Below are 27,919 nucleotides of genomic sequence, written 5' to 3'. Positions count from 1 at the left end.
CGGCCCATGGGTAGAGCATTCAAACCCTAAGATGTCTTGTGGTTCTAATCTTTATATAGATTGCTATTTAATCTTTCAAGTGTATCTGCAGGAGGCTGAATCACAAGCTATTGAAGATTTAAACTTTGAGCTAAACTTTAAAGTTTAGGAAAATCAGGTGAATGTACAGTAACTACAGTACATACCGTCATTCTTATGCAGACTTTGCAAACTTCTCATCTCATAAGGAATCAGTCATGATGAACATTGCCTGAGAGAGAGAGAGAGAGAGAGAGAGAGAGAGAGGGAGAGGGAGGGCTTGTTTCCACATTTGTCTTGGGGTAACAGAAAAGTATTTTCATTGTAAAACCCTTGTATTGTCAAAAACTGTGAAATCAATAAAACACCGTTATCCCTTCTAGTACGCCATCAAACAAGATATGGCAGAAATACACACAAATATAGCAGCTCTTATTTGAGCGCAAAAGTGATGTATGTATTTGAGTGTGTGTGGGAGGAACAGAGGCATTTGATAAAGACATCCATCAAGTCGGTTTTTTAAATGTAAATGTCTGTGGTGATTATGCATTGAGTTCTCATGTGGTGTACCTTCAAGCCCTTGGGTGAAAAGAAAAAAAAAATAAATGAGAACTGTGAAAATAGCATTGGAGATGATGATAAAAACAGGATCATCCTCTCAAACCAAGTGGGGGATGTGATGAATTGTAATTTCACTGAGCGCAGTATTTCTCCGTGGGGCCTTCCTGTAAATGGAGAAAGTCTCAGAATGGCGTGCTTTATGCATCATGCTGAAAGATTTGTTACAAATCCGTCATTTCAAGCAACTGGCACTTTGAATATTAAATACTGCAAAGCACTGTATTCCCTCTGTACTTTAAGCACTCTACACATTTTCATGTCAGGTAAAAATGCCATACATACATTGTACATCTGTATTGTATGTATCTGTAAAAGATTTTTTTTTTTCTAATAGTTTGAATAAGGTAGCAAAAAAACCCCAGATGATCACAGAGGCAGCTACAGTGTGACAAGTAGTTTTAAAACTGGTGTTCAGTATGTTGGACCACATATTTAATGAAATCTGTACAAATTAATGTTAGTGATTTTAATAGTGTAGATACAATACTATATTGCATTATGGTAACCATTGCCTGATTTGTTCATTTTTCATTTTATAAGAAAACCCATTCTGTCTCTTTTTGACATCTCCATAATATATCCCTTTTTCTTCTCTGCACAGACCCAGAATAGCATGGTGCCACGTTCAGAGCCTCCGAGAGTGAGTTCCCCGTCGTCGGTGGAGACGCCATGATGTAGGCAAGAACGGAGCAGAGCAAGCGAGTCAGCGAGAGAGCAGTGAGCGAGAAATAGAAAACAGTTTTCCAGGGAAGTGAGCGGAACACAATCTCCCATTTGCTGTTTTTCGGGGGAAGTCGCCTCATCTGGGTGCCACCCCTCCACCAGTTCACTCCTCCCCCCCCCCCCCCCCTCCTCTGGGGACCGGAAGAAGAAGATGTCCTCCCAGAAGGAGAATGTGCCCATCTCGTGCGGCGGGGCCAACGTCTCCTTGGCCGACATCGAGAAATCGGGCTACCTCCGCAAACTCAAGGTAAGCCCTTCCCTGCCAAATCACGCCAAAGAGAGATGGCGGTGTCCCGTGTTTGTTTGCGAAGGTTTGAATTTCTCTCTCGGACTTTCACATCTCACCTGTGTTTTGAGACACTCCCATCAGACACGTAATCTTGAATGATTAAACCATTGAGGACGGGCTGATTTTGCTACAACACGCATTACTCATAGACACTTGCCTGAGTATACAAATTGTACTCGGGACTCGTCCTCAACGGGTTAAACGTTTTAGTGTGTGGTCAGTGTGATGTCGTGTCTGTGATTTTCTATTTGTAATACAGAGACTGTAGCTGCAAGTTGTATAACACATTTTGAGTTTTTTTTTAATGTAATCTTTTTTGTTTTGTTCATACTAGTGCTTTCAGGCAAGTATGAGAACCGGTGTTACCATAAACCACAAATCAAATTACTTTGTATGCGGTATATTCAAATCAAATTGTCATCTTCTTTTGTTCTCTCTTTGCTTTTCAAATTTTATAGTACGTTTACTTGATATTTCAGCATTCTTTGAGTTCCGAGAAAAAGAAACATCACTCTTCTGCCGGAGCGAAGTGTCAACAAATGTACTGTACCCTGGGATTATATTCTAAGACGCATAGTACTTGGCGCACACATTCACACGTACACACACACACACACACACACACACACACACACAAAGAATGAATTTAGTATCAGGGTTTCCACATCTTTATGCATCACACATGTGACATATGGGTGCGCACACAAACAAGTGGCTGGTGTACAAATATGGTGTCGTCCTTGTACACATTGTATTTCGTTTCTTTGCCAGATACACAGTGTGTGACCTGGATTCCCATAAATGTCAAATATGAGTTGTGTTTGAATGTGGAGTGTCTAGTTTCTCGGGTTTATTAATCATATTCTTTCAGCTTGATCAGTTTTTGTGAGGAAATGGGGTCGCTGTACTTTATTTGTGTGGCCCTGCAGTTGTAGACCATGATATTTTACCAGTTATTGTTCATGTAGTGCTTATAGGTTTTACACATTTTAGGTAAGTTATGTATGATAGTAAAATGGAGAATGATTTATTTCACAAATTTATCATGGTTTTCAGCATCTGAGGAAGATGTTGATTTCATGTTGTTTAGTATTATTGTGAGTGATTTATAAGAAAGAGTAAAGCAGAGACTCCAACCCAATGCACCTTCTGATCGGGAGATTCTCCCGCCTGAAAGCCCTAGCAAACGGGAGACTCCAAGTTGATGTGTGCGAAGCGCGAAGTTTCTATAGGGTTCTAGATGCTCTCTGGTGCTATCTAAGGCTTATTTTTTTGAACATACAATAGCAATAAGTAAGAAATCCTTTCCAACGGGAGACACAGAGCCAGGGCGGGAGAAATTAAATCTCAAGCGGGAGAACGGGAGATTTTGCAAAAACGGGTTTTCGGCGGGAGATCTCCCGTCGAAAACGGGAGAGTTGGAGTCTCTGGTAAAGGTAGAATTCATCCCTTTTCAACATTTGACTATTTTTGATTAATGTGCATTAAAGTGCAGTCTCAGAAGTACAATGTATATGGAGTGTTCAGAGTTATTAGGTTCAATTATTTTGCTCGCAAAAAGCAGATGTTGAGCCATTGGAATGACATTCATGATGTTGTTGATTGACAATGCAGCAATATAGAATGTAATTTGGCTGCCAGGTCATGATTTAAAAGATGATTTCAGTGCTCATGAAATCTTCCAAGAATCAGACTTTTACAGGCATACAAGCTGTATTACACAAAAGAAAAAAAAATATGGCAGCAGAATGCACACACATGTATCACAAAAATGTCCTTGTATCCTAGCAGTTTATTACGGCTGTAGTTCACTCTCTTGTGGAAGTCCTCAGATATATTCCATTTCAAATTCTGACCATCACGTAATTGATTGGTTCAAGATTAAATCTGCGGCGGCCTTACATCTGATTTGGCATACTTGGGAATGAGCTGGCCGAGGATTACACTCTAGGCCAGCTGGACGTAAACAACCTCATTTTAATTTCATTTGCATCATGTTGTGGTCAGTCTTCTTTGTCCAGGGAGGGTCAGATTCTTTATCCTGCTTCTTTTTTTTTTTCGATGCCTGTGCGTACAATTCTGTATCTTCTTCTCTGGCATTTGCTTTTTGTTTGCTTTTCAAACAGGATTTTTATATAGGGAAAGGAATGTTTTTTTTTTTTCCCATGATAAGTTGAATAACAGTAAGAAATTGTGTTAATATAGAAACATGTCATGTAACAAATTGAGCTATTCAAGAAAATAACATTTAACATGAATTTGTCTCCATTTTTAAAATTTGATATCTAAAGTATTGCGAATGCATACAGCTCATTTCAGGAAAGAGGGAGAATCTTGAAGATTTACAGGTTTATATCACACATGACATTGATCCATACAATTTTGTTCTGATTGAGGTTTTTCTTGTCTATTCAGATGCATGTTCAGATTTTATACTGCATTGTAGATGTGTGTGGATACAATTGTACAAACACAAGAGTGCACTCTGTGTGAGTGTGCTCACTCTACAATGTACAATGTACATGAATATCTTGTAATATCTTGTTTGAAATTTTCTTCTTTTTTTGTTGGGGGGGGGGTACAACTATAGTCTGGGATATAGCTGGTGTGTAGACAGGTACATGTACAAATTGTACAATATACATGTACAATGTATTGTACATTTTACTTACAACTGTAACTGATAACTTTCAGTGCCTAATATACAATGCATACTATACTAATAGTAGGCATATCACACCATTTTTAAAACTTTTTTATTTTAACTTAAAACCGTTTGCAGAGGAAGGAGGGGCATAAAAGAAACACAAAACAGAAAAAAAAATTGAAATTTGTTTTTTCGTTCTCGAGTTATGCGAAAAATAAGACTCGAAAAAAGACCCTAAATTCAGCCATTTTGGGAAAATTGCATTTTTGGCACATTTTGACCCAGTATTTTAAAAAAAATCATAAATTCATAATTGCCCAAACACCGTCAAGTTGCTAGAAAGCTGGACATACCACAAAGAAAAGAAAAAATGAGCATTCAGAATTTTGTAATTTTCTTGTAATAAAGCGTGGAAATACCTCAATTTGGTCATGAAATCACTGACGGGCCAGTCAAATTTGTTGAAAAATTAACTAAGTCCAGCTAACATGTGTAAAAGATAGGCATAGCGCTGCACAAGGTCAAACCCTGACTCGTGGTTCGCGGCCGTAGCGTAGCGTAGGAAGTTGTGCAAAAAAGAGTGGAAGGCGGAAAACAATAAGCTGTCCCAAATGCCATGAAAATAATTGAAAAATGAATCATATATCAAATGAAAGGAAAATACTTCAAAATTAATAATCTGATATCGAAATTTAGATATTCGAGCAAATTCGGGTAAAAAAGTACATCTTCTTGCCTTCCCGTCGCTTGCCGGCGCGAGTCGCTATCTTGGAAAATTTCGGGACTCGGTACCCGATGCCAAGGTATACAGCTTGGTGATTGGCAACCTCATTTCCAGATATATTACGTGTGGCACCCGGAAACGATGCAGAAAGCACACACAAACAGGTTACGAAATTGCGTGGCGCGGAGGTTGCCACCGAGATATCGCCGTTCGAGCTTCCCTGACCGTGTCGGTAAGCCGCGCTTCAAGCCTCTTTTTTTCGTATTTGTCATCAAAAACAGACACACATCAACACAGACACGCAAGAAACAGATATTTTTTTCTTAAATATGTATGTTTTTATTTCTCATCATTCAAAAATTTGACAAAACAATCGTGATTTCTCACCCCAGTATCATCACTCACTTCACATGAAAATGGCCGAACACGCACGATCATTTTGAAATGGCTGATTTTTGGGTGCGCGCGAGTGACGTGCCTACTAATAGCTGTACAAGCCAAAACAGAAATTTTACTTGTACACCCTGAAAAAGTGGAAACTTTTGCATAAGACATCTTTTGCAAGTAACTTGGTAAAATAAATTTCATTTTATTTTAATTCTGCATAATCAAGGATATGGAATATTTATACGAGAAACTATTTAAACATAATTTGTAAGCACTACACTGCCTACAGGAAATTTCATGTCATGCGAAATGTGCAAAAATGTCCACATTTGGTACAGTTTCAAAAGGAAATGTGGAGAAAACTGCTGGAAACAGGTTGATACTTTGATTAACCTTTGGAACTGTGCTTTGAATGCCTTTTTTTTTTGATAGGCCTACTTACTCTGTAAAACAAACATTGTACATATTAATTGCAGCAGCTGCAGATTTCCCGACAATGAAGTATTCATAGTTTTGTCCTTGTGCCCTCAAGTCCAAGTGTGCTATAGACATGTGCACAAGTCACTATCGGAATTGCATGATTGCTCCCTGTTCGCAAAACGGTCTTGTGGTTGATACTTTAAATGCATGTAACCCGTATTCCTTCAAACTGCACCCTCCCCTCCACCCCACCCCTACCCCCATTCTGAGTCACATTACAATCATGTTTTAAACAAAAGGCAGCTGCATAATACATTGTAGCAATGGGACTCATCGGAGGATGTCTGTTGTGCCATGGATGCATGACAGGACTAATGACAACAACAGATGCGGATTGTGTACATTGCATGCTTGAATGGTGATTGATCAAATTCATGTCATCAAGTTGTTTGCACGTTGAGCAAAACAAATGTTTTGCCAAACCAACAAGATGGGGATATGGGGTGGGGGTTGGGTGGGAGATTGTATTGAACTGGTAGAGGGGGAGGGGAAGTTTTGTAGGTATTAAGCAAGGAGCTTCATGAAGCTCCTTGGTAGTAGGTCCCCTTTCTCTCACATGTTCTCTCTCTTTTCCCAGTGCCAGTCATGCTGTGTTGGCCATCTATTACCATTTTTGTGGTGCTACCACTCACCGCCATCATCAGGGTATCCCACTGGGGTGGCGCATGACAAACGCTGGAGTCATCCCGGGGCCAGCTCACTGGCTTGGTATGATGGCGCGGGCTGGTCTTGTGGGGATACAGGGCTCTGTGCGCCGTTAATGAGCACTCGCCTGCAACATTGGGATCATTTGGGGAGGGGGGGGGGGGGGGCGAAGGGGGTAGGACGAGGAAGAGGGTGTCTGCAAAAACATGTTGTTGACGTCGCACGGGCACGCAGACCGCCTTCAGACGAGCCATACATTCAAAAGCTCACGCAGATGTGGCTGGGGAGAAAAACAGAAACGGCCATGTGTCATACTGTACAGTAATATAGGAGGTACTTCATAGCTACCTGGGGTGCTACATACCCACTTTACATGTCCACTTGCATAGGGCAATGAAATCTGACGCTTAGGCAAGTATATATAAAGGGATCATATAGTTTTGGTTGAGACCTAATTTTAGGTTTCTAACATTTTTTGGTGAGATAATGAGAAACCTCTTATGAAATAATGAAAGAGCATGTAATTCTATGAGGAATTCAACATTTATTTGATGAAAATTGGTTTTGAAATGGCTGAGATATCCAAAAAAGAGCGATTCTAATAAAGTGTGGCACCCACACTTTATTACGATCGCTTTGTTTTACTTTGTTTTTGGATGTTTCAGTCATTCCAAACCCGATTTTCATCAAATAAACCTTGAATTCCTCATAAAATGGTATGCTCTGTACTATATCATAAGTGTTTTCTTTTATCTCGCAAAAAGTTAAAATCCCAATTCTCATCTCCACCAATACTGTACCATCCGTTTACCTGAATGGATGCATGCCTGTTTAAAGTATGGGACCCCACAGGAGCAGAAATAATGATTTCTAGTTTGCTGGCTAGGAATTTGACGAAGGATGTTGTATCATCTCAAGTGAGGAATCAAACTCCATCTTTAACAATTCACAAAAAGTACCCTACATTATCTTCTCTTTGGTGGGGGGGGGGGGGGGGGGGAGGGGGAGGGCATGTAAAGGAATAGGCTTTGTGTAGAAGGGTTAATAGAAAAAACAAAACATTTGGCTCAGGAGATTGGGTAAAGTGTCAGACGGGAAAATTGCGATTAGCAGTGTACTGTACGAGCTGAAATTTTCGCGGTGGTTTTATTTTCGCGAATTTCGCGAATCGCCTTCGAAGCGCGAAAATAACAACACGTGAAAATAATAACGCGTGAATAAGTAAGTTCAGTGAGACCCTCGCAACCGCGAAATTAACAACACGCGAAAATGTCCTCCAAGTAGCAATTCGCGAAAATATCTGTACGCGAAAATTTCCGCTCATACAGTATTCCTACCAATCCATGAAAGGGCTCATTCACTACTGCTTTCCAAGAACAAATATTGCCTGATGACTGAGATACTTACAATGTATAAGATAGATGTTTGTTTGTTCTTTGTCTGTCTTCACACACACACACACACACACACACACACACACACACACACGAGATACAATACTTACAATGTATTCAAGATAGATGTTTGTCTGTTCTTTGTATTTCTGTCTTCACACACACACACACACACACACATGTGTGCACACCCAGATGCACACATGCAAAGAAGGTTTTTTTTTTTTTTTTTTTTTTTAAGAAGAAACTATGGTGATGTTATGTGCAAGCCTGCAGCATACAGGTCATATCAGCATTATCATTAATCATTGCCACTTTATAATGGAACGTTCATCTTGGCAGAATCTGCCGCATCCCCCCTACCATCTTCCTTTTTCCTTCTCCTCATGTACACTTCCCACAATTGGACAAGTGCGAACAAGTAATGTACAACGGTATCTTGTTAATGGGATCCCGGGAGCCCAATTAAACCAGGCTCTTCGGAGGTCGCATTGGCAGCAAGACGAGATTGGATGGGCGAGAAAGGACGGCGCACAGATTCGGTCGCGCCGGCTTCGTCGTATAAAAGGCGCAGTGGATTTTCATTACATCAATCTTGCAGGGAACCAATTATAGCATTTGCTACTTCTTTCTAATAAATTATCACACCTTCTTTCCCTGTGTTCATTTGGTTTGTTATCCTTTCTCCTATGCTTGTGCTATTTCTCTTGTTTGAATTCTACTCCATTTTCATTTACCCTTCATTGTTTTCCATCCTCTAGTTCTGCTTCTTCAGAACATCTAGATATTCAATTTTCAATTTCAATTTCAATTTATTCGGCAACTGATTGATACAACATAAAAAAGTGCACATTATAAAAGACATAACATTCAAAGGCCGGGACCCCTTGTAAGCAACTAGTGCTTGTTATGGGGCCCCTTTGCAGCAATCAAACAATCAATAACAAAAATGCAATTAAGCATATATCGAAATTTCTGTCATAAGTAGTAAATTAGAAAATACAGAATTACGTTACAATATACACATAGACATACGCAAGCATACACTCAGTAAAAAATGCAATGCAAGAGATTGGTAAGAGGGAGAAGAAACGAAGATAAAGAAAGAAGAAAAAGTACAGCTGTTGAAGTCTACTCAGTCAAGGATGATAGTTTTTTAAATGTAACACGTTTGAATAGGGTTCTGAAACGAGTAAGTGTAGTACTGGATTTAAGATCAGAAGAAATTAAATTCCATTCATGAGCCCCTGTGAATCGAATAGAATGAGACCTTGTTGTTAAGCGACAACTTGGAACTCGAAGATTATCTTTAGAACGGGTTGAGTATGCATGGAATGACGAATTTGTTCTAAACATGTTTTGAAAAATGGAAGGGAGTATCCCTTTATGATACTTAAACATGAATACCAATACATTAAGTTGCACAAGTTCAAATATAGGAATGATTTTATTTTTAATGAAAAGAGGTAGACTCGGACTTCGAAAATCACTTTTTGTTACAAGCCGTACCGCACGTTTTTGTAATCTGAACAGTTTGTCAATATGAACTTTGTATGTCTTGCCCCAAATTTCACTGCAATAGTTAAGGTGAGGTAATATTAAAGCATTGTAAATAAAAAGCAATATTTTTCTTGGTAAAAAAGATTTAAGTTTAGATAGAATTCCTATACTTCTCGATATTTTAGCGGTGATGTTTGTAATGTGACACTTCCAATCGAGAGACTCATGGATTAAAATACCTAAAAAATTCATTGATTCAGTTCTATCTATTGTTTTATATTATTGTTTTCTTAAAATTCAAAAGCAATTTATTGCATTTAAACCACTCATTTAACATACAAAGTTCTTTATTCAATGTAAGTACAAGTGAAGTAACATTTTCATGAGAGTAAAATACCACAGTATCATCTGCAAAAAGTGAAAATCTCAAAATTTTTGAACAATTGATTATGTCATTTACATATACAAGGAATAAAAGGGGCCCAAGTACAGAACCTTGCGGTACGCCAAGAGTTACATCTAATTGAGTAGATATCCTCACTTGTATTACTAGTTGTCTTTCTTGAACTTCCTGTCTTGTTGTTCTCCTACATCAGGCTGCATTTATAAGATTTTGCATACTTATGAGAAACACAGTTTTGAAACATGGTTTTGAAACATGGTTTGACAGAGAAGCGTCATCCTGAGCGTGTTTTCTGGCTTGCTCTTCTGCTTCTTCTGGTCGGTAGTCTGCTTCCTTCAACCTTGAAGATTCTTGCAGAACTTGGTGACAGTGCGTGTCATAGGGGTAGGGTGCATGTGCCAATAGTTTACAGGGTGCAAGTAAAAACTGCCTCAAAATTAGCTGCTGCTGCCTTCCGTCAGCAGGAGATGAAAAGCGTTGACTGAGGAGGCCGTCACAACATTGTCTGGGAGGGCGTTCCAAGACCTAACTGTTGTAGGAAAGAATCAGTTTTGGTGTTGTTGAGTCCGGCTTCGTACTGTCCCATTGTGCATCTCATTTAATATGCGCAGTTTCTCCCTTGGCAATAAGATTGGTCAAAGAGGGCTCGCGCAACTATGACATCATATGAGCTGCATTTCAAAGCGTTGTTGCGTTAAAGACTTTCAAAACCTTGTTTCAAGTGAAACACGGTTTTGAAATGCACCACCACAGTGTGCTTCAAAACCATGTTTGTAAAATCAGACTACTGTTTCTAAAGAGCCATATTTAAACTGTCACAAAACATGGATTCGAAATTAACTGCTGTTTCTTCCCCCGGAGAAGTTTGCAATAAACGCCCCCTTAGGGATAACCGTTGGTAATTTTGACATGTGGATTGCGTGCTTGTCAGGTGAAAACATTGTCTGAAAATATAACATCAGGACTTTATGCTGTCTGTGAGAATGATCATCCCAGTGTGGTGCTTTTTATAATGTCAAATTGTCGAAGTCAACAGCAAAGGCATTTATGGTCCTCCGGAGATGTAGTCCTCCCAGCGTCCGCTGCAGAAGATGCGGTAATGTTGGAGAAGCAAGCTCATCTCCCAGAGAGGAGATCGCTGACATTTCCCAGAACCTTCGTTGTGCCCATAATATGCTTTTTGCCCTTCAAGTCATTTGAATGATGAATTACATGCTTACCTCTGCATCAATAGATCTGTACAGTATCTTCAATCAGTTCGCTTTCAGTTTTGTATCAAGATTGCTGTTTATGTGGTCTGGATTATGACTGTGGTGTCCTACTTGCCGAGAGGTAGGTCGCCTTTGGATGTCGCTCGACCTTTGTCGCCAACGTTTGATACACTGTTCATAATGGGCATCTATGGGCAGATTAACCAATTTTTTTCAAAGTGCCATGTACTGTACATTGTGTGGCAAGAAGTCACAAGGCAGAGTAACAAAAATTGCTTTTATAAGACCAATGCAAGCAGTTCTGTATCGTTCTTTTTTAGGATGTGTTGCTTGTGTGTATATGTTGGTTTGTTTGTTTTTTGTTTTTTTTTTTGGGGGGGGCTATATGTACATCAATGTTGAAATGACGTGTAATGCATGTAGAACTTGCAAACAAATGTCACATTGCGCAGATGATATAAACTACATACGTGTGTATTGATTGGATAGCTGAAGAATGATGTGAAGTTCAATTTGGATTCTCTTCAAAATGAAACGAGGCATTCAGCAGAGGATACAAATTGTACGTCATCAATGGCACCCCTCGTGCGGTGTAGGTCTGGTGACATTTAAGTGGTGTTGTGGAATGGCATCATCTTCTTCAGGATTCCCGCATTACTTTGGGAGCCAAAGACCGCTTTGTTGAAGAGGGTACAATAAGAAACTTGTTTGTCCGTCACGCCACTGCCATAGCGATGGCGCCATCTCGTGCATTTTACGCAGAGAAAGGAGAGTGGAGATGTAACTGAGTATTCTCACATACATGTATTTAGAAAAAGTGTACACATGCACGCAGATACACAGTGCACACACACACACACACATACAGACAAACAAACATGTATTTTGTAAACAAATGCCCACATGCCATTTTTGTCTGCAGACATATGTGTACTACCTCCTGCCCCCTCCCACACCCACTCCCTCAACCCTCAACCCTCTCCCTCCACACTCGCGAAAGGAAGTACCTTTTCAATGGCATAGCGAAGAGCGTGTGCGGTTCACAATGGTTTCTGTCCCGTTTATTATCTCAATGCTGTGATTGACAAAGTGGTTTGCCACAGGGATGGACCGATGATGCTTTGTGTGGGCTGACATATAGTTTGTTCGTGATTTATTTCAAATTCAAACACAATTTGCAACGAAATTTTTTATAACATGCACACACATTATGACGTTCGTAAGTACTGTATACTCGTGAATTAGATATTTGTTGATTTTTTTTTTATATTCCATCTGTTCAGTGTGTTAAGCACTAGACATTTACTGTGGGCAGTGATTCTTATGTGTTTTAAAATTCTAGTTTTCTCTTTGTTTTTAGAGAGAGAGAGAGAGAGAATTATTCTCTTTCTGTTTGTTTTCTCTTGCTTTGCTGTGCAAACACGTCAAGAAAGTTAATTTTTGACAGTTTTGCCTCTCTTCATTCACTTTGAACATTTGGTTTTTTTAAGCAAGTTATAAACTCACTTTGGTGATTTGAAAAGGAAGGTAATGTACTTGTAATGTATATCATGAAAGGAAAAAGGAACCTCTGATACAGAATCTAGCGCTTGGAAAACAAATGCACTTTCAGATTTGAATCCATTTGTGGGTTGTTTCAGGTTTATGGCCAGATTGCACAAAATGCCAGTATACAGACAAACACACACACACACACAAACAGACACTCCCACCCACATTCTAAAGGGCTTTTTACACTTGTAAATTTTTGCTTAGCCCCGGACCAACGGTGGGGCTAAGGGGGGGCCTTAGCCCCCCTGTTGGTACGGGACTATCCTTAGCCCACTTTCTGTTTACACTCGTTTTTGCCAAAGTGGGCTAGCCCCACCGATAGTACGGTACTATCTGGCCCTGCAAAATAGCAGGGGTTAGCACCGCAATTGCGGTGCTAGCACCGCAATTGCGGTGCCAAGCAAGTGAGTGTAAACAGAACGAAAAAATAATCCTGGGCTAAGCGACGGAGACGAAGTCCGACCCTCACTGACCAATCAGAAACGAGGTAATCAAGTGCTGCCGGTGCGTGCGTGTACGTGTACAGTACACAGCGTAATTATGAATATTCATGTGGTTTGGAAAGTCCGGGGCTAAGAAATACGAGTGTAAAAAGGTCAGTTTTCTCCTTAGCCCCGGACAAGAGATAGTACGGGACTAATTGGCCAGTGTAAAAAGCTGAAAAAATTGGTACGGGACTAACGATAGTCCTGGGTCAGAGAAAGTCCGGGGTTAAGAAACACAAGTGTAAAAAGCCCTTAAGAAGTCCACACTCAAAGACATACAATGTAATCTACCAAATGTTGAATCGGGCTCTGTATCTGTTGGCAAGATGGATAGTTTTGTTGCGGAGATTGTGTTTGATGAATGAAATTTGATGCAGTGACATTGTATACGTACACTTGTATGCATACAGTAGCAAAAATGACACGTTTGATTTTGCTAGTTTTGTTGAGTTTGTTTTGTTTGTGATGATATACTATAGATTAATAGTAAAAAGCAGTGTAAAATAGTAGTTTGCACACTGCATAAATGGTGCACATAATATGAAGATGTCTTCATCACTGATGATGGAAGCAAAGCTGGCTATAGATCCCCTATCCATCATCCAATCAAGCTCAGCAGGCCTAAATATGAAATTTGAAAACAAAAGTGCATAATATTTATATTGAGCACTGTTGTCGTACCCTTCATTAGAGCAAAAAATATTATACAACACAACAACATCAACAACAACAACAACAACAACAACCAACAACCATATCTTCAATCATCACATTGATGATTTGCGACTTCACGGCCCCCGAAGGCGACCAGTGAGGCCGAGGAGGGCAGCGAAGGCTCCCCCGCACGTGGGACTCGAGTGGGTGGGTGCCGTCATGGAAGTGGATGCTGCTCAAGCTTTGAGCGGAGCACGCTTTTCTGATGCCTCCGAGACGTGCATCATGGTGTCAGCTCCCTAGGACCCTGGGGTAGTCTTATGCTGCTGAGCTAGAAGTCTATAAGAGCAGTTTTTTCCCACATATTTTTATGATAATGATAACGATAATGATAACGATAGTAATTATGGTAATGATGATAGTAATGATGATACCAAAAACAACAACAACAACAATCTATCATCTCTGCAAAATAGATGCGTGAAGCTCACACAGTTACAAGATACAAAACCTTAATATTTGTTACCCGCTGCAACAAAAGGATCCGAAAGTCGGGGGGAGCACAATTTTCTGAAAATTACATTACTACGCACGACCAATCAGTAACCAGGATGATACGCACTGACCAATGAGATCACTCCCCCGTTGCTAAGGGCGGAGTCTAGCTGCGGCGCTAAATCCAAATCATCGGACACGTTTCTGTTCCATTGAAAGTTGGAAAATCATGGCCCAGAAAAACGCTATTTTCTTGCCTTTCCTTTGATCATTTAGCTTCGAAATTTCAGCAGATGATAGAAGATACATTAGACTACAAAATTATGACAAAAACAGAATCCGAATGTTTTGACGGATTTTGATGATCTGACTTCAAACTTGATTTTCTCGGCTCACCCGTTAGCGACTTTAGGATCTTTTTGTTGTAGCGGGTCACATTTAGTGAACTAAAGTAACAAAAAAAAGAAAGAAACAAAACAATGCTGACTCATGGGTTTTGAAGGGATGCCTTGAGGGTCCCCTATTTTTTGCATAATTCCCTCCCCCCCCCCACCCGGCCAGTTGCATTTTGTGTGAGTGTGTGTGTGTGTGTGTGTGTATGTGCGCATTGTGTGATATGAAAATGCAAAATTGTCCCCATAAGAAGAAAAGAGAATTGCATAACCCTTCATATCAAGACATTTTAAATTGTACAAGTATTGAAAAGCATAGTATGGTTGCATGTATCTTTATTTTTGTGTTTCTGCTGCATTATAGAAATAAAATGTGCTACAACAAATGGATCCAAAATTCGGGGGAGGTAGATTTTCTGAAAATGACATGACATTATTCCCTTACTCTTCTACTTTAATTTCATATATAACACGAGTGAAAGTACTGGGTTGCGGAGATATTGATGATTTTAAGAGAGCATGTCGAGTGGTCTTAGAAATCAGCGTTTCGAGAAAACCACCTTCAAAGTTTTCTTTCCGATGCAATCGTGATCAAGGGGAGGTTAAGACAGTTTTCACCTCTGGACATTAGAAGGTATGCCCCTAGCAACCTACGCAATGTTCATTCAAGCTTAGCGCCAGTGGTCCACGCACGACCAATCAGTAACCAGGATGCCACGCACTGACCAATAAGATCTCTCTGTCGTTGCTCGGGGTGGAGTCCATCTGCGGTGCTAAATCCAAATCTTCGGACATATTTCTGTCCCGTTGAAAGTTGGAAAATCATGACTCAGAAAAACGCTACTTTCTTGCCTTTCTTTTGCTCATTTAGCTTCAAAATTTTGGCAGATGATAGATGGCACACAAGACTACAAAGTCATGCTGAAAACAAAAAATTGATGGTTTTGACCGATTTTGATGATCTGACTTCAGACCCGATTCTCTCGGCTCAGCCGTCAGCGACTTTCGGATCCTTTTGATGTGGTGGGTCACAAATGGGTTTTCTAGTGAATATTTAGGCTGCATCCTGGAGGAGGTATGGGAGGAGATGACAGGATCCGTGAATATGTGATAGACGACGCTGAATCCATTTCAGTCTCAAAAACCAAACTGCTTTTAAAAGTCTCGAAGCCTCCATCATTCCTGCTGAGATGCTAAATGTGACAAGCAGCTGTACATTGTACCGTAGCTGCCCAACAGGCATTCTGTTTGACATCATGAATAAAACAACAAACTGGTATGCATAATTATATTGCTCTGTGCTGGTTCAAAAGTCAGGAAGCACAACAAGATTGTGTTATAATACAGCAGCATAAAAATCAAATGAAAAAGAAACATCAACAAAAAACAAACAACCTTGTGTCTCTATCCCGAACGCAGCTGGAGCTTACCTATTTATTTTTATTTTACTTACCAGCTTCTGCTGATTATATCAAAATGAAGACAGTAAAATTTCCAAATTATTATTAAAGAGGTATCAAAATGTACGATGGGGTGATGTACAAATAAGTACAAAGAACTCATCATCGATGAGAAGATGTTGCCCCCTATTGAAACTGAACAACACGCTTCCACACAAACTGTTCTTACTGAGTGAACTTTCAAGCAAGAGTCCCCGCTCGATAAAAACCACATATAGCTGGAAGAAATTTGGCACAAACGGCACTGGCGATATACAATGTAAAACTGTAAGGATAATATGAGCCACATTCACACACACACCTGAAATTAAACATTTTTATTTTAAATCAATATTTGGAATGTGATGGGAAAAAGCGTTAAGTCTTCTGTTGTACACAAATGAATTCTATAACCCTGGTGATGCAAAAATCAGCCCAGCTCGTAAACCCTCTCAATAATGCTCTGCGGTGTGTGTGTGTGAATGGCATGTGAAGAGATTTTTTTCTTATAATCCTACAATATAACTTGGTCTTTGAGAAAATATTGCACCCGAAATGAATAAAAGATGAACAAGAAACTGCTTTAGAATGGAAAGAGAATTTGTTTACTCAACCAGCTCAAATCTGTGAAGCATTCGCAATGAGTTGTTTATCAAAAACTCACATTTAAAAGATGTACACGACTGAACCACAAAAAAACAAAGATGTGGTTTCTGTGACAGGATACAATGTGGGTAAAATCAATTTTTTTGCCAGGGCACAGTGAGGAGGTTCTTGTCAAAGGCAAAAATTTTACACTTACAAGAGATGATACGGTCACACTGGCAAAAGATTGCAAAGTTAAAGATTGCAGTATTTGCGATCTCAAAGTTTTGCCAGTGTAACTGCAAAGAACAATAAGCATTGTTGCTTCTACAATGTAGCTGCTATCTTTGTCATTGTCATCACTAACTTCTACTTTTAGACAACAACAGGGGTGGATCCAGGAATTCCATAAAGGGGAGGCACCTTTACAAAATCTTTTTTCTTTTTATTTCTTTTGTTTTAACAAAAAATAAAGAGGGGGCGCGCGCCCGGTGCGCCCCCCTCTGGATCCGCCACTGCAACAACAGTTCTTCAATTATTGGTTCTCCTGTCGTTATAGAACCTTGCATTTGTTTTAATGATTAAGATGATGATGATAATGATGACTAGGTGATAAAGATGACTTCTTTCTGCCATCATCTTTTAACCCGTTCCATACTGAATTCTGGAATCGCGATAGACTTTTATAATACACAGGTCACCAGGTTCCCGTAGGGAATGGATTATAAACTCTCTTTGTGCCGCGGTATACGGTACATTAGTCCCCTGTGTACCATTCAGAGACGGCAATTATAAATTTGCATGGGCACTTTTAGAAAACACTCTGCTATTCAAAGCCATGTAACTTTTCATGGAATCATAGAAATGTAAATGCTATAGACATGCTGTGTCAATGGAGTAAAGTTGTATTTTGCTATTTTGAGAAAATTCTAAGCCTTGGTGTGATGTAGATATCATAACAAAGCTAAGATTAATTGTCTTGCAAATGACTAGTTGCTATAGTTATTTCCAGGTGTGGGAGGCATGATTTTTGCAAACATGTACACAACCGTGCCAGAAAATTGGAATTTTCTTAAAAAGTCTTTATGGAACATTGCTACTTAATCACCACGCAATGCAAGCTATCTGTGTAAAGAATGGGATCACGAGTGAAGCTTTCATTGTAGTGTGGGTTTTGGCGATTTATCAATCGGTTTGGGTGGGTTTGTGCTTAAAATTGAGCAAAATATGTTAACTTGGCACCCCATCAACTGAGTTGAGTGTTTGAATGAGGTACATAAAGGCCCAAATTCACAAAGGTGGTACAATTGAAACCAAGGTTAAACCATGGGGTACGCAGATTTCTTCTGCGTAAATACGATTGACAAACTGCTTACGCCAATAGATATCCTGTAGCAAATGCGCATTGATACACGCATGTCAAAGGTACGCCTATTTCATGCTGATTTTAGATCATGGTACAAATTCTGTACCATGGTCTGTTATTAAGTTCAAACCACCTTTGTGAATTCGGGCCAAAGAGTTTCATCCTTTTGTACCACAAGACAGATAGGAATTTGTTGTCAGAACAAAAGGCATGTACGTCACCAAGTCATCAAAGTGATGAGGATGCCATGAGTTTTTATGGAACTTTCACTTTAATTCCGAGTTCTCTTGTTTTTCCTGTTCGGAGCGGTTGGCCCAAGGCGGAGCGCAGAATAGTTCAGCGTCAGGAGACAAGAATTCTGTAGGAATTTTACTATGACTGTCCCTTATTAGCTTCTTGGCTTTGAATGACCACATGAGAGTAGGACGTCAGCAAATAGTGTGTTCAATGATGAGGAAAGATTTCTGTGGAAAAGATTGATTCTTGTTTTTTTGCCACAAGAAGTCTATTCAAGCTGTAATGTCAGGCCCTTTGGAGAGTACGACATCAGCAGCGACACTGCCCGGCAGTCAACATGTTCGTCGATGAAATGCCTGTGAGTCCAAAATTATTACATCGACCCAAAGTCGACAAGACTTTAAAAAAAAGCAAACAACAACAAAAATAGATGAGATGTGGCTTGAATGTGGGTAGAAGAGGGAGAGGAGAGAGATGAGAGAACAAATAACATGTTTACAATTATTTCCTACAAAAAAGTTGCTGCTGGCTAATATTATTTGATCCACACTGGATTGCTTCGATCGATCGAAAGAGTATTTTCAAATTGCCGCTCACGTCATTCAGTCTCCCCCCACAACAACCACAAAGTGAAAGTGTAGATCACAATACTAGCCTCCACCACCCCCCCCCCCCCCCCCCCCCCCCCATAAAAAGAAGAAAATATAAAGTTGTTAATATTATTACTTTTTTTAATGCAGTTGTAGTTTTCTCAGGAAAATGTCAAAATATGACGTTTACGTCATTCTCTCTCTTTTTTTTTTTCGGGGGGGGGGGGGGGGGGAGGGAGGAATGATGAATAGGAGAAAAAGGCAAGCACTTTTACAACCAGACCTTCCTTTCATGCACATTGAGAACTTGGTTCTTGGAGACACAACTGGCTGTCCAGATATATTTTTGAACCATGACCTTTTGACCTCAAGCAACACTGCCAATATGTCCTGCAGTGACCTCTACCCTGTACTTCCCCTTTTTGTGATGTGAAGTGAGTTTCCTCGAAGCCAGAGGAGGAGTAGTAGTAGTATCAAAGGGCACGGGCAGGGTGGGCAAAATTGCGGGCACGCTGCCAGGGATGCGGGGATGATGCCGAATTACACTCCTCGGTGCGTTGAGTAATGGCTGCTCTGTGCACTCGAAATCGAGAAGGCATACCATACCTGCATTAAAGGGATACCACAGATGTGTTGCAGAGGATACTTTGGTATTCACTTGTGCTTGCTATAAAGCTATATGTCAGAAAAACAAAGAAAAAATAATGAGAGATAATATAGTGTGCTAAAATTTTATAACTATGATAATGAGTTGGACAGTTTGTCAGTTGAAAAATTGCACACAAAAGGCCCAGGTAAGGCGCACCTGGTAAACTAGGGACTGCGAGCGACGGAGAGCGACACTCAGCGACGGGGACATATTGCGAGAACAATGAAGTGCGTCGCAGTATGTTTTTACTCCGTCGCTAAGCGTCGGTCAAAGCTCTACGCGCCATCATTTTGATGATACCGCGACGCTTGCCGACGCTTGCTGACGCTTGCTGACACTTGCCGACACCCTCAAAAGAAGCTGTTGATTATTTCTATGTTGCGTGACCTCCGCTCACGCAAGTGTTCGTTTTAATAGTGCCGACGTTTCGGGACATGGCGCTTGAGATGTAGCGAGATTTCTGAATGGTCACGGCCAGTGCTCAAATTGAATAGCGAGCGACGTGTCCAGACGCACCTCTCCTGATTACAAATGATGCTCGTGATAGCCCGACGATGAGCGACGTGTCCCGACGCTTTCCTTTGTCTCAACATTGGTTATGAGTTGATTTGCGTCTCGTTTGGCTATAAGATGGTGAAAAGAAAACGTAATTATGAGGTGTGATCTCACTGAACGGGGAACACTTCGAAAGTAGCGATCGAAGAGGGTTTATGAAAACACATGTAGGTCTACACTCATACGCGAATGTATGCCTTAATTAGGCAGCTCCATACGTGTAAAATTTTGCATGCATGAGGTGAGATTTTTTTTTTTTTTTTATCTGTCAAGTGACTCAAGAACTAAATACAGTGTATTACGAAGTCGTCCTATTTCTCCCGTAGGAAAAAGTCAGATGTTTGCCTTCACTTTTGGAAATGAACAGCGGCAACAATCGGCTCCGCAAGATGCTAAAATTAATGTCAGATGTTTCATTTTAATTTTGGAAATGAATAATGGTAATATTCGTATGATTAAAATAAACGTCGGATGTTTGTTTATACTTTTGGAAATGAATAACGGTAAGATTCAGCTCCATACGGTGCTAAAATTGATGTCAGATGTTTGATTTTGCGATCGGAAATGCATAAGGATAACATTTGGCTCCGGAAGATGCTGAAATAAATGTCGAATGTTTGCTTTGACTTTCGGAAATGATTAACAATAATATTCAATTCCGTACGATGATAAAATAAACGCCGCATGTTTGCTTTTACTTTCGAAAGTAAATAGCAACATTCGGCTCCAGAAGATGCTAAAATAACTATCACATGATTGTTTTTACGTTCGGAAGCGAATAGCAGTAATACGATGCTAAAATAATTGTCGGATGTCTGCTTTTGAAATTTCGAAATGAATAACAGTAACATTGATTCATTAAAATTGATGTTTGATGTTTGCTTTGACGTTCGGAAATGAATAACAATTATATTCAACTCCGTATACGATGATAAAATAACTGTCTGATGTTTGCTTTTATGTTTGAAAGTAAATAGCAATAACATTCAGCTCCGGAAGATGCTATAAATGCCGGATAATTACTTTAACGTTCGAAAGTAAATTAGCGATAACATTCAGCTCTTGAAGATGCTAAAGTAAATGTTGAATGATCCCTTTGACGTTTGGAAATGAATACCAATAATATTCAACTCCGTGTGATGGTGAAATAAATGCCGGATGTTTGCTTTAATGTTCGAAAGTAAATATCAATAACATTCAGCTCCGGAAGATGCTAAAATAAATGTCGAATGATCCCTTTGACGTTCGGAAATGAACAACAATAATATTCAATTCCGTACTATGATCAAATGAATGTCGGATGTTTGCTTTTACTTTCGAAAGTAAATATCAATGACATTCGGCTCCGGAAGATGCTGAAAAAAATGTCAGATGATTGCTTTTACGTTCGGAAGTGAATAGAAGTAACATTCTGCTCCATACGATGCTAAAATAAATGTTGGATATTTGCTTTTACATTTCGAAATGAATAACAGTAACATTCAGCTGCGTTTGGTGTGAAAGTAAATGTCTGATATCTGCATTGACGTTGAAAATGAACAACAGTAGGCCCTACTATTCGGCTCCGTACGATGCTAAAATAATATTGTCAGATGATTCATTTCACTTTCGGAAGTGGACAGCAGCATTCGGCTCCGTATGATAATGAAATAAATGTCGGATGTTTGCTTTTAAATTTGGAAATGAATACCAGTAATATTCTGCTCCGTACGATGCTAAAATAATAAGAGATTGTTGCTTTTACATTTGGAAATGATTAACAGTATCAATCGGCTCATTTAGATGCTAAAATAGATAGCGGATGTTTGCTTTCACGTTCGGAAATGAATAAGGATAACATTCAGCTCCCTAAGATGCTAAAGTGAATGTCGGTAGTTTGCTTTTACATTTGAAAATGATCAACGGTAACATTCGGCTCCGTAAGGTGGTAAAATACTAGTAGATGTTGCATGATTGCTCTTACAATCGGAAATGAATAACGGTAACTTTCGGCTCTTTATAGTGCTAAAACGTTAATGCCGGATGTTTTAAATGTCTGCAAATGCTCCCACTTTCTCATTTCAAACGTAAGTTTTGACCACCTAAATAGGCATCAACTTTTAACTAACAGCGTGTGGGATTATTCCGAAGGTGCGTTAGTCTGAAAACTCTTAATCCGGCACGAAAATTTATTCATTTATTTATTTATTTATCTATCTATCTATCTATCTATCGTTTATTTATTCATTTATCTTTTGAGTTTAACAACATTGAGAATATCGACCCCCGTTTCGTTTTCGAGTCGACGATTCTTCAAAAAATGAAACTTTTTTCCCCCTTCGTCAATTTGGGATTTACGAGCCTTCGGAATGACTGTAACTATGTTTATTTTTTTTTTCAGTCGATTAGGGGATTGGGGGGGGGGGGTAATTCAGAAAATGAATATAGAAGGGAGTGAAAATCTTGAGGCAAGAAATACAAGTAAGTGAAACTCTCAGTTTGATATCGTTAATTTTTTTTTTTTTTGCGTGATGTTTGTATTCTGGATAGAGTCATGTACTTATTCCATTGGTTCGTTCCTCCGAATCTATAGCCTTCGGAATAACGAACTTTAAGTAACGAACTGTAACTTTATGTTTTGTCTTGTTTGTTTGTTTTTCAGTGGAGCAGTGGAGGGGGAAGGGTAATTCAGAAAAGAAATATATAGACGGCATCAGGGAAAATTTTGAGGCAAGAAATCAGTTTCTCAGTTTGACATTGTTAATTTCTTTGCGTGGTGGTTATTATTCCAAAAAGTTATGATGATACTAGGTGTACTTATATTCCGATGGTTCGTTCTTCAGTATCCGAAAAACGCAAATTCCATGTTTGTTACTATACTAGTAATCTGAAAGTGTACTAGGGTTTGTTAATCCGAACATTTTGTGACATTCCGAAGGTTCGTTAATCTGAAAATGGGAAATACGGTTCGTTAATCTGAAAACGAATAACGTGGTCAAAAATTTGTTGTTTTCGGATTAACAGCATTTAGAAAACCAAACCTTCCTTCGTTTTTGAATTGACGAATCTTCAAAACAGCAACACAATTTTGTTGTTGCTTTTATTTTTTTCGAATAACGAGACTTCGGAAATTGCAAACTTTCAAAGTAACGAACAGTTACGATTTTTTGTTAATCATTAAAGCGAGCAGTGGAGGATAATTCAGAAAAGAAATATAGACGGGAGGAATAATCTTTGATTGATGATGATGTTGGTCATGTTTCTGAATGTTTATAAAAAAGGCTGAGTGATCTGAGTGATGGTGATGATAAGTCATTACTAATGCGAATGTAAAAGACAGCTTGCTGAACATACTTCTTTCCCTTCCGGCCCATGAATGATGAAAAAAAAAATACATACACCTCACAACAAAAAGAACCACGTGCTAGCAACCTTCGTAAAGTTAAATCTAGACGTTCATTGCCAGCAAAGGGGAAAAACACAACAGTAACTGAAGCAAAGAGATTGTGTATGCAGTCTCTGGCATTACGAGAAACTTGACACCCCACCCTTCTCCCCTCTTTGTGGAAAATTTCCACAAAACCAGGTGCCAGACCCAAGGTGCCAGACGAAAGAATGCGCGCACTGGAATAAACCGCGTGTACATAGCCTGGAAATATCGATCGAAGAACTAGCTCATGAGTTGTCATCGCAAAGATCATGATTCTAATTATAGCCTTTCTTTTGACCGTTAGTAGAAATATCGAACAGTTTATTATTGTGTACTTAATTGAGTATTTTAAATGTTTACTGAACTACAAATTGTATAGGAAGGGATTTATTACTCACAGAAGTATACGAAAGGCCTCGTATGCCCAGACAAATTCACTATAATTATATGATGCAGCCACTACCTGGTTAGACAGCAAAATCCTGACCATTTCACGCTCAAAACTACGTATTACTTTGGAAAGTTTGAAGGAACTTCACCTACGAACTGTGAAGTTATTTGGCTATCAACATTCGTTCGTTTTTGTTTTTTGTTTTGTTTTTATTTTTTCCTCGTTTAAAAGACATGATTTCTTCGTATGGAACGTAAACTGTTTAGCGAACATCGTTATGGCAGACTTTGTGATATCAGTCAGGGGAAAAGAAACTGGAATAGTTAAGATGTTGAGAATCCAATAAATAACATGAAACAGCCTGAAAAATAACACATGACTATGTTTTATAGTAAACAATAACTGAATATACCCAACAAATTGTTGCATTGAAAGAAAGATATCATTCAGAGGGGTGAAGGTTCAGATGCGAGTTTCTTCACTTTATCTCCCTCTACAAATTGAATTTGTTAAGATCGCAACTGCTGATCTGTAAATCAACAAACATGTACATCGCGTACAGTAGCTCAGTACACGTAGTACTCGAGAATCTTTATAATCGTGCTGCTGGTGCACAAGCTGGACGATACTATTACTAAGGCATACTAATACATGTATGTCGTAATGTTTGTTTAGTCATTTTTTTTTTTTGCGGACTAGCCAAATTGAATCAGGGTAGTGATATGACAACAGTAAGTGAATAAAGACAATCTGAACTTATTCGTTGCCCTATTGTGATGTGGAGCGAGTTTTACCTTGCATTTTAAAAGGCAAGTTTTCTTTCTGTTAGAAATCATGTAACTGATCTCTGCAATATTAATGTACGAGTAGGCCCTATAGCTTCTTACTTAGTCTAAACACGATTTCAGTCGATTTTGCTATTAACAGTTCAAGTTTTTGCGTTTGTATAAACGGCATTCACTGGTGCTTGCTTGTTTGCTTGCTTGGTACATTTCTGTCATGCGGCTGGCAGTTCGTGACTTATAATCTCCACCTCTCTTTTACGGTCAGCAACGAGTTGATAAACAAATTCATAGGGTTCATCAACAAGATGGTGCACATCGTGATACAATGCGTATTCAGCACGTTGGCGTGGTGGCATAGAAAATTAATGAACAAGCACTAATCTTTTTTTTTTTCACGCATCGCACTGTGTCTTGCAAGGAAGGTGTCTCAATGACCCCTACACCACAGACTTTCAAGTACATTGTACAGAGTAACTTTGATCAAAGACAGTGGTATTAAGGCTTGCCGATTTCAAAACAGAATGTCCACGCCATGCCTCGTGCGAACAAAAGACGGATTAGGAGGCAACTCATTCACTTTAAACTACCCAGCCCTGTTGCTGCATAGAATTGCACTGCGTCTGGTCGGGCTTACTAGCAATTTCCTCAGAAGAAGGTGACGGGCACTCTCCACAGAACTCTAAAGAAGTTCTGTGGCACTCTCCCGTTTCGGGACAATTTTCACAGCAATTTAAGATAATTTGTGACTGAAAAAAAAAATCAATTTTGGGAATGAACTGGATGATGACACTCATTTGCTCCTGCGATAATTGTTCTTGCATGTATTTTGTGCATGTGAAAAAGCGTTCGAACTTTGTTTCCAGTGTACCGTAGAAACTCGATATAGGCATAGGAGATCCTGATATAACAAAATAATACCCGATAAGAAAATAACAAACTAATTTCTCCGGTCCCAACGAATTCATTTTCTGTTTTGTATTGTTTATTGTCTACTGATAAAGATTACAAAGAACAAAATATGTCTGTCTCAAAGATCTCGTCATAGCGAGTTGCCACGTGTTGACTTTTATAATTTTCGCGTGGTGTTCGGTGCTGCAAACTTCGGCGAGTGCCTATACTCATTGTTTTATTTCCGCTGTTTCTCATACCTCGTTTGGTACGAGTACAGCTACTACGGCGCATTCGATCCATGGAACTTGCAGTATACAAACCTCAAAGAAGCCAGAAGCACATAGAGCCTTCCTTTGAACTTGAAAGTAAAACCACGTGTTTCGCACACTGGCACGTCCAAACACAGCGTGGCATTTAGCGATAATTATTGTTATGGCAAACTTTCTGATTTCAGCCATGACAGAGGAAAAGAAACTGGATTCACGTACTTCTGAAAATGATGATGTTTAAAATCCAATAAATCGAAAAATGAAAAAGCCTGAAAACAACACATGTCTATGTTTTCTAGTAAACAATAATTGAAAACATCCTTAGAAAGTTTTGCATTCTCTCACACAAAAAGGTCTCTTGAGAAGATGAAAGCATTCCCCGTCCCCTGTAAGGCAGGGTTACAGTTCATTATTCCGAAGGTTCGTCATTCCGAAGGATCTTTGAATAGTCCGAAGGTTCGTTATTCCAAAAATGAAATAAGGCTCGTTATTCCGAAGGTTCGTTAATACGAAAATGAAATAAGGCTCGTTATTCCAAAGGTTCGTTACGGATCCTTTTTCATTTCGGATCAACGAACCTCCGGAATAACGAACCGTATTTAATTTCGGATTAACCCTAAAAAGACTGGGGGGGGGGGCCTAAAAGGCCCCCCCCCCCTCGACATTTCGCGCGATTACTCTGCAACACGCAATGCTCTCGCCGCGATGCTCTATGACTTTTTTCTTTCGAGTTTCGCGCACATTTTGACACCAAATTTGTGACGCACGGGGGTACGGTTCTGAAGTTACATAACTTTTTGTACGTGCACGTGAGGCCGAATATGGCTCAAAAATGTGATTTTGTGTACAAAGTCAATGCAAATTGAGTTTTTTCACATGGTTCAAATAAATATGCTTATTTTTACTCTCAATGGCTAAAATTAATTTGTTTTAGGAGTATTATGCTTCAAAAAGTGTCTGCCACAAATTTTGTTGAAAAAAAACAACAAAAACAAAAGGTCGAAAAAACAAGGAAATACATAAGAAATTCATAAAACAATAAAATAAATAAAAAATTAATTTTTTCGAGTGCATTTGCCAAGAATGTCACAAAGAATAATTAGACCAAAAATGAGCACTTCTGGAGCTTTATTTACTGATTTAGATCAAAGAGTCTGATTTCTCGCATAAATTAGCATAATTAATCAAAATAAAATAAAAGAAGACTATTTTGGAAAATTTAAATATGCGATCTTGTAGATTACATCGCACACTACCATTGTGCAAATTTCCGCGGCGATCGCGCGATCCGTGGCCGAGATCTTAAGGGGGGGGGGGGGGGCCTTTAGGCCCCCCCCCCCCCCCCCCAGTCTTTCGAGCTACCAAAATAGCCCAGTCTTTTTAGGGTTAACGATCCTTCCGAATAACGAACCCTATTTCATTTTCGGATAAAGGAGCCTTCGAAATAGCGAACCCTATTTGATTTTCGAATTATAACGAACCTTCGAAATAACGAACCTCCGGAATAACGCCACAAAATGTTCGGATTAACAGACCCTTTTTCATTTTCGGATTAACGAACCTCTAGGCATAGGGAATTTGCGTGTTTCGGCATGTTACGACACCGAGATAACAGTCCATGTGAGCACCTCTCCAAGTTTACCGCCAAGGGACTTTGAAAGCTGTCGTGCGTGTCTGTGGGTATTAAGGTAAGTTAGTAATCGACGCTGAAAATCATCGAAGAGTCCGTCGACGTTCAAATCGACGAGGGAATTGCAAACCCAACGGCTGCTTATAAGGTACCACCAAGATAGGAAAGAATAAATTTTATGAAAACAAAAACAAATGAATGAACACGAGTGTGAGCACTGGTACCAAGGTATGTTGTGATACACATCGATAATAACATTTTATTGGTGATGCAGTTATGTTCCCTATTCGTATACATTACCTTTTTGTCTTAATACTAGATGAATGATGATACTGTTGATTCGTGAATGGACAGAGAAAGATAAATCATGATGAATGAACAGTCACTGATGCCAACATGTGAATGTCCAGACCCCCTTCTTTGATGAACATTTTAAATCTTTTCGTATTTAATCAGTGGGTACTTGTATATAAAGACGACGAATTTAGACGAAAAGTTTAATGA

The 27,919-nt window shown here is 39.4% G+C and overlaps 1 protein-coding gene across 1 annotated transcript in view; it reads left to right on the top strand.

Annotated features, from left to right (window-relative positions):
- Window positions 1-1,513: 1,513 nt before the first annotated feature.
- The window catches only part of LOC139714969 (uncharacterized), an 87,895-nt gene continuing 61,489 nt past the window's right edge, over window positions 1,514-27,919 (top strand). Inside the window, exon 1 of the mRNA XM_071626619.1 lies at window positions 1,514-1,609. Coding sequence (XP_071482720.1) covers window positions 1,514-1,609 — 96 coding nt within the window. The remainder of the gene's footprint in view (window positions 1,610-27,919) is intronic.

Source organism: Diadema antillarum, unplaced genomic scaffold, assembly GCF_040938485.1.
Source record: "Diadema antillarum isolate AM-2024a unplaced genomic scaffold, OU_Dant_1.0 scf00000045, whole genome shotgun sequence".
NCBI lineage: Eukaryota > Metazoa > Echinodermata > Echinoidea > Diadematoida > Diadematidae > Diadema > Diadema antillarum.
Note: the sequence above shows the minus strand (reverse complement) of the source record. Positions and strands in the feature narration are given on the sequence as shown.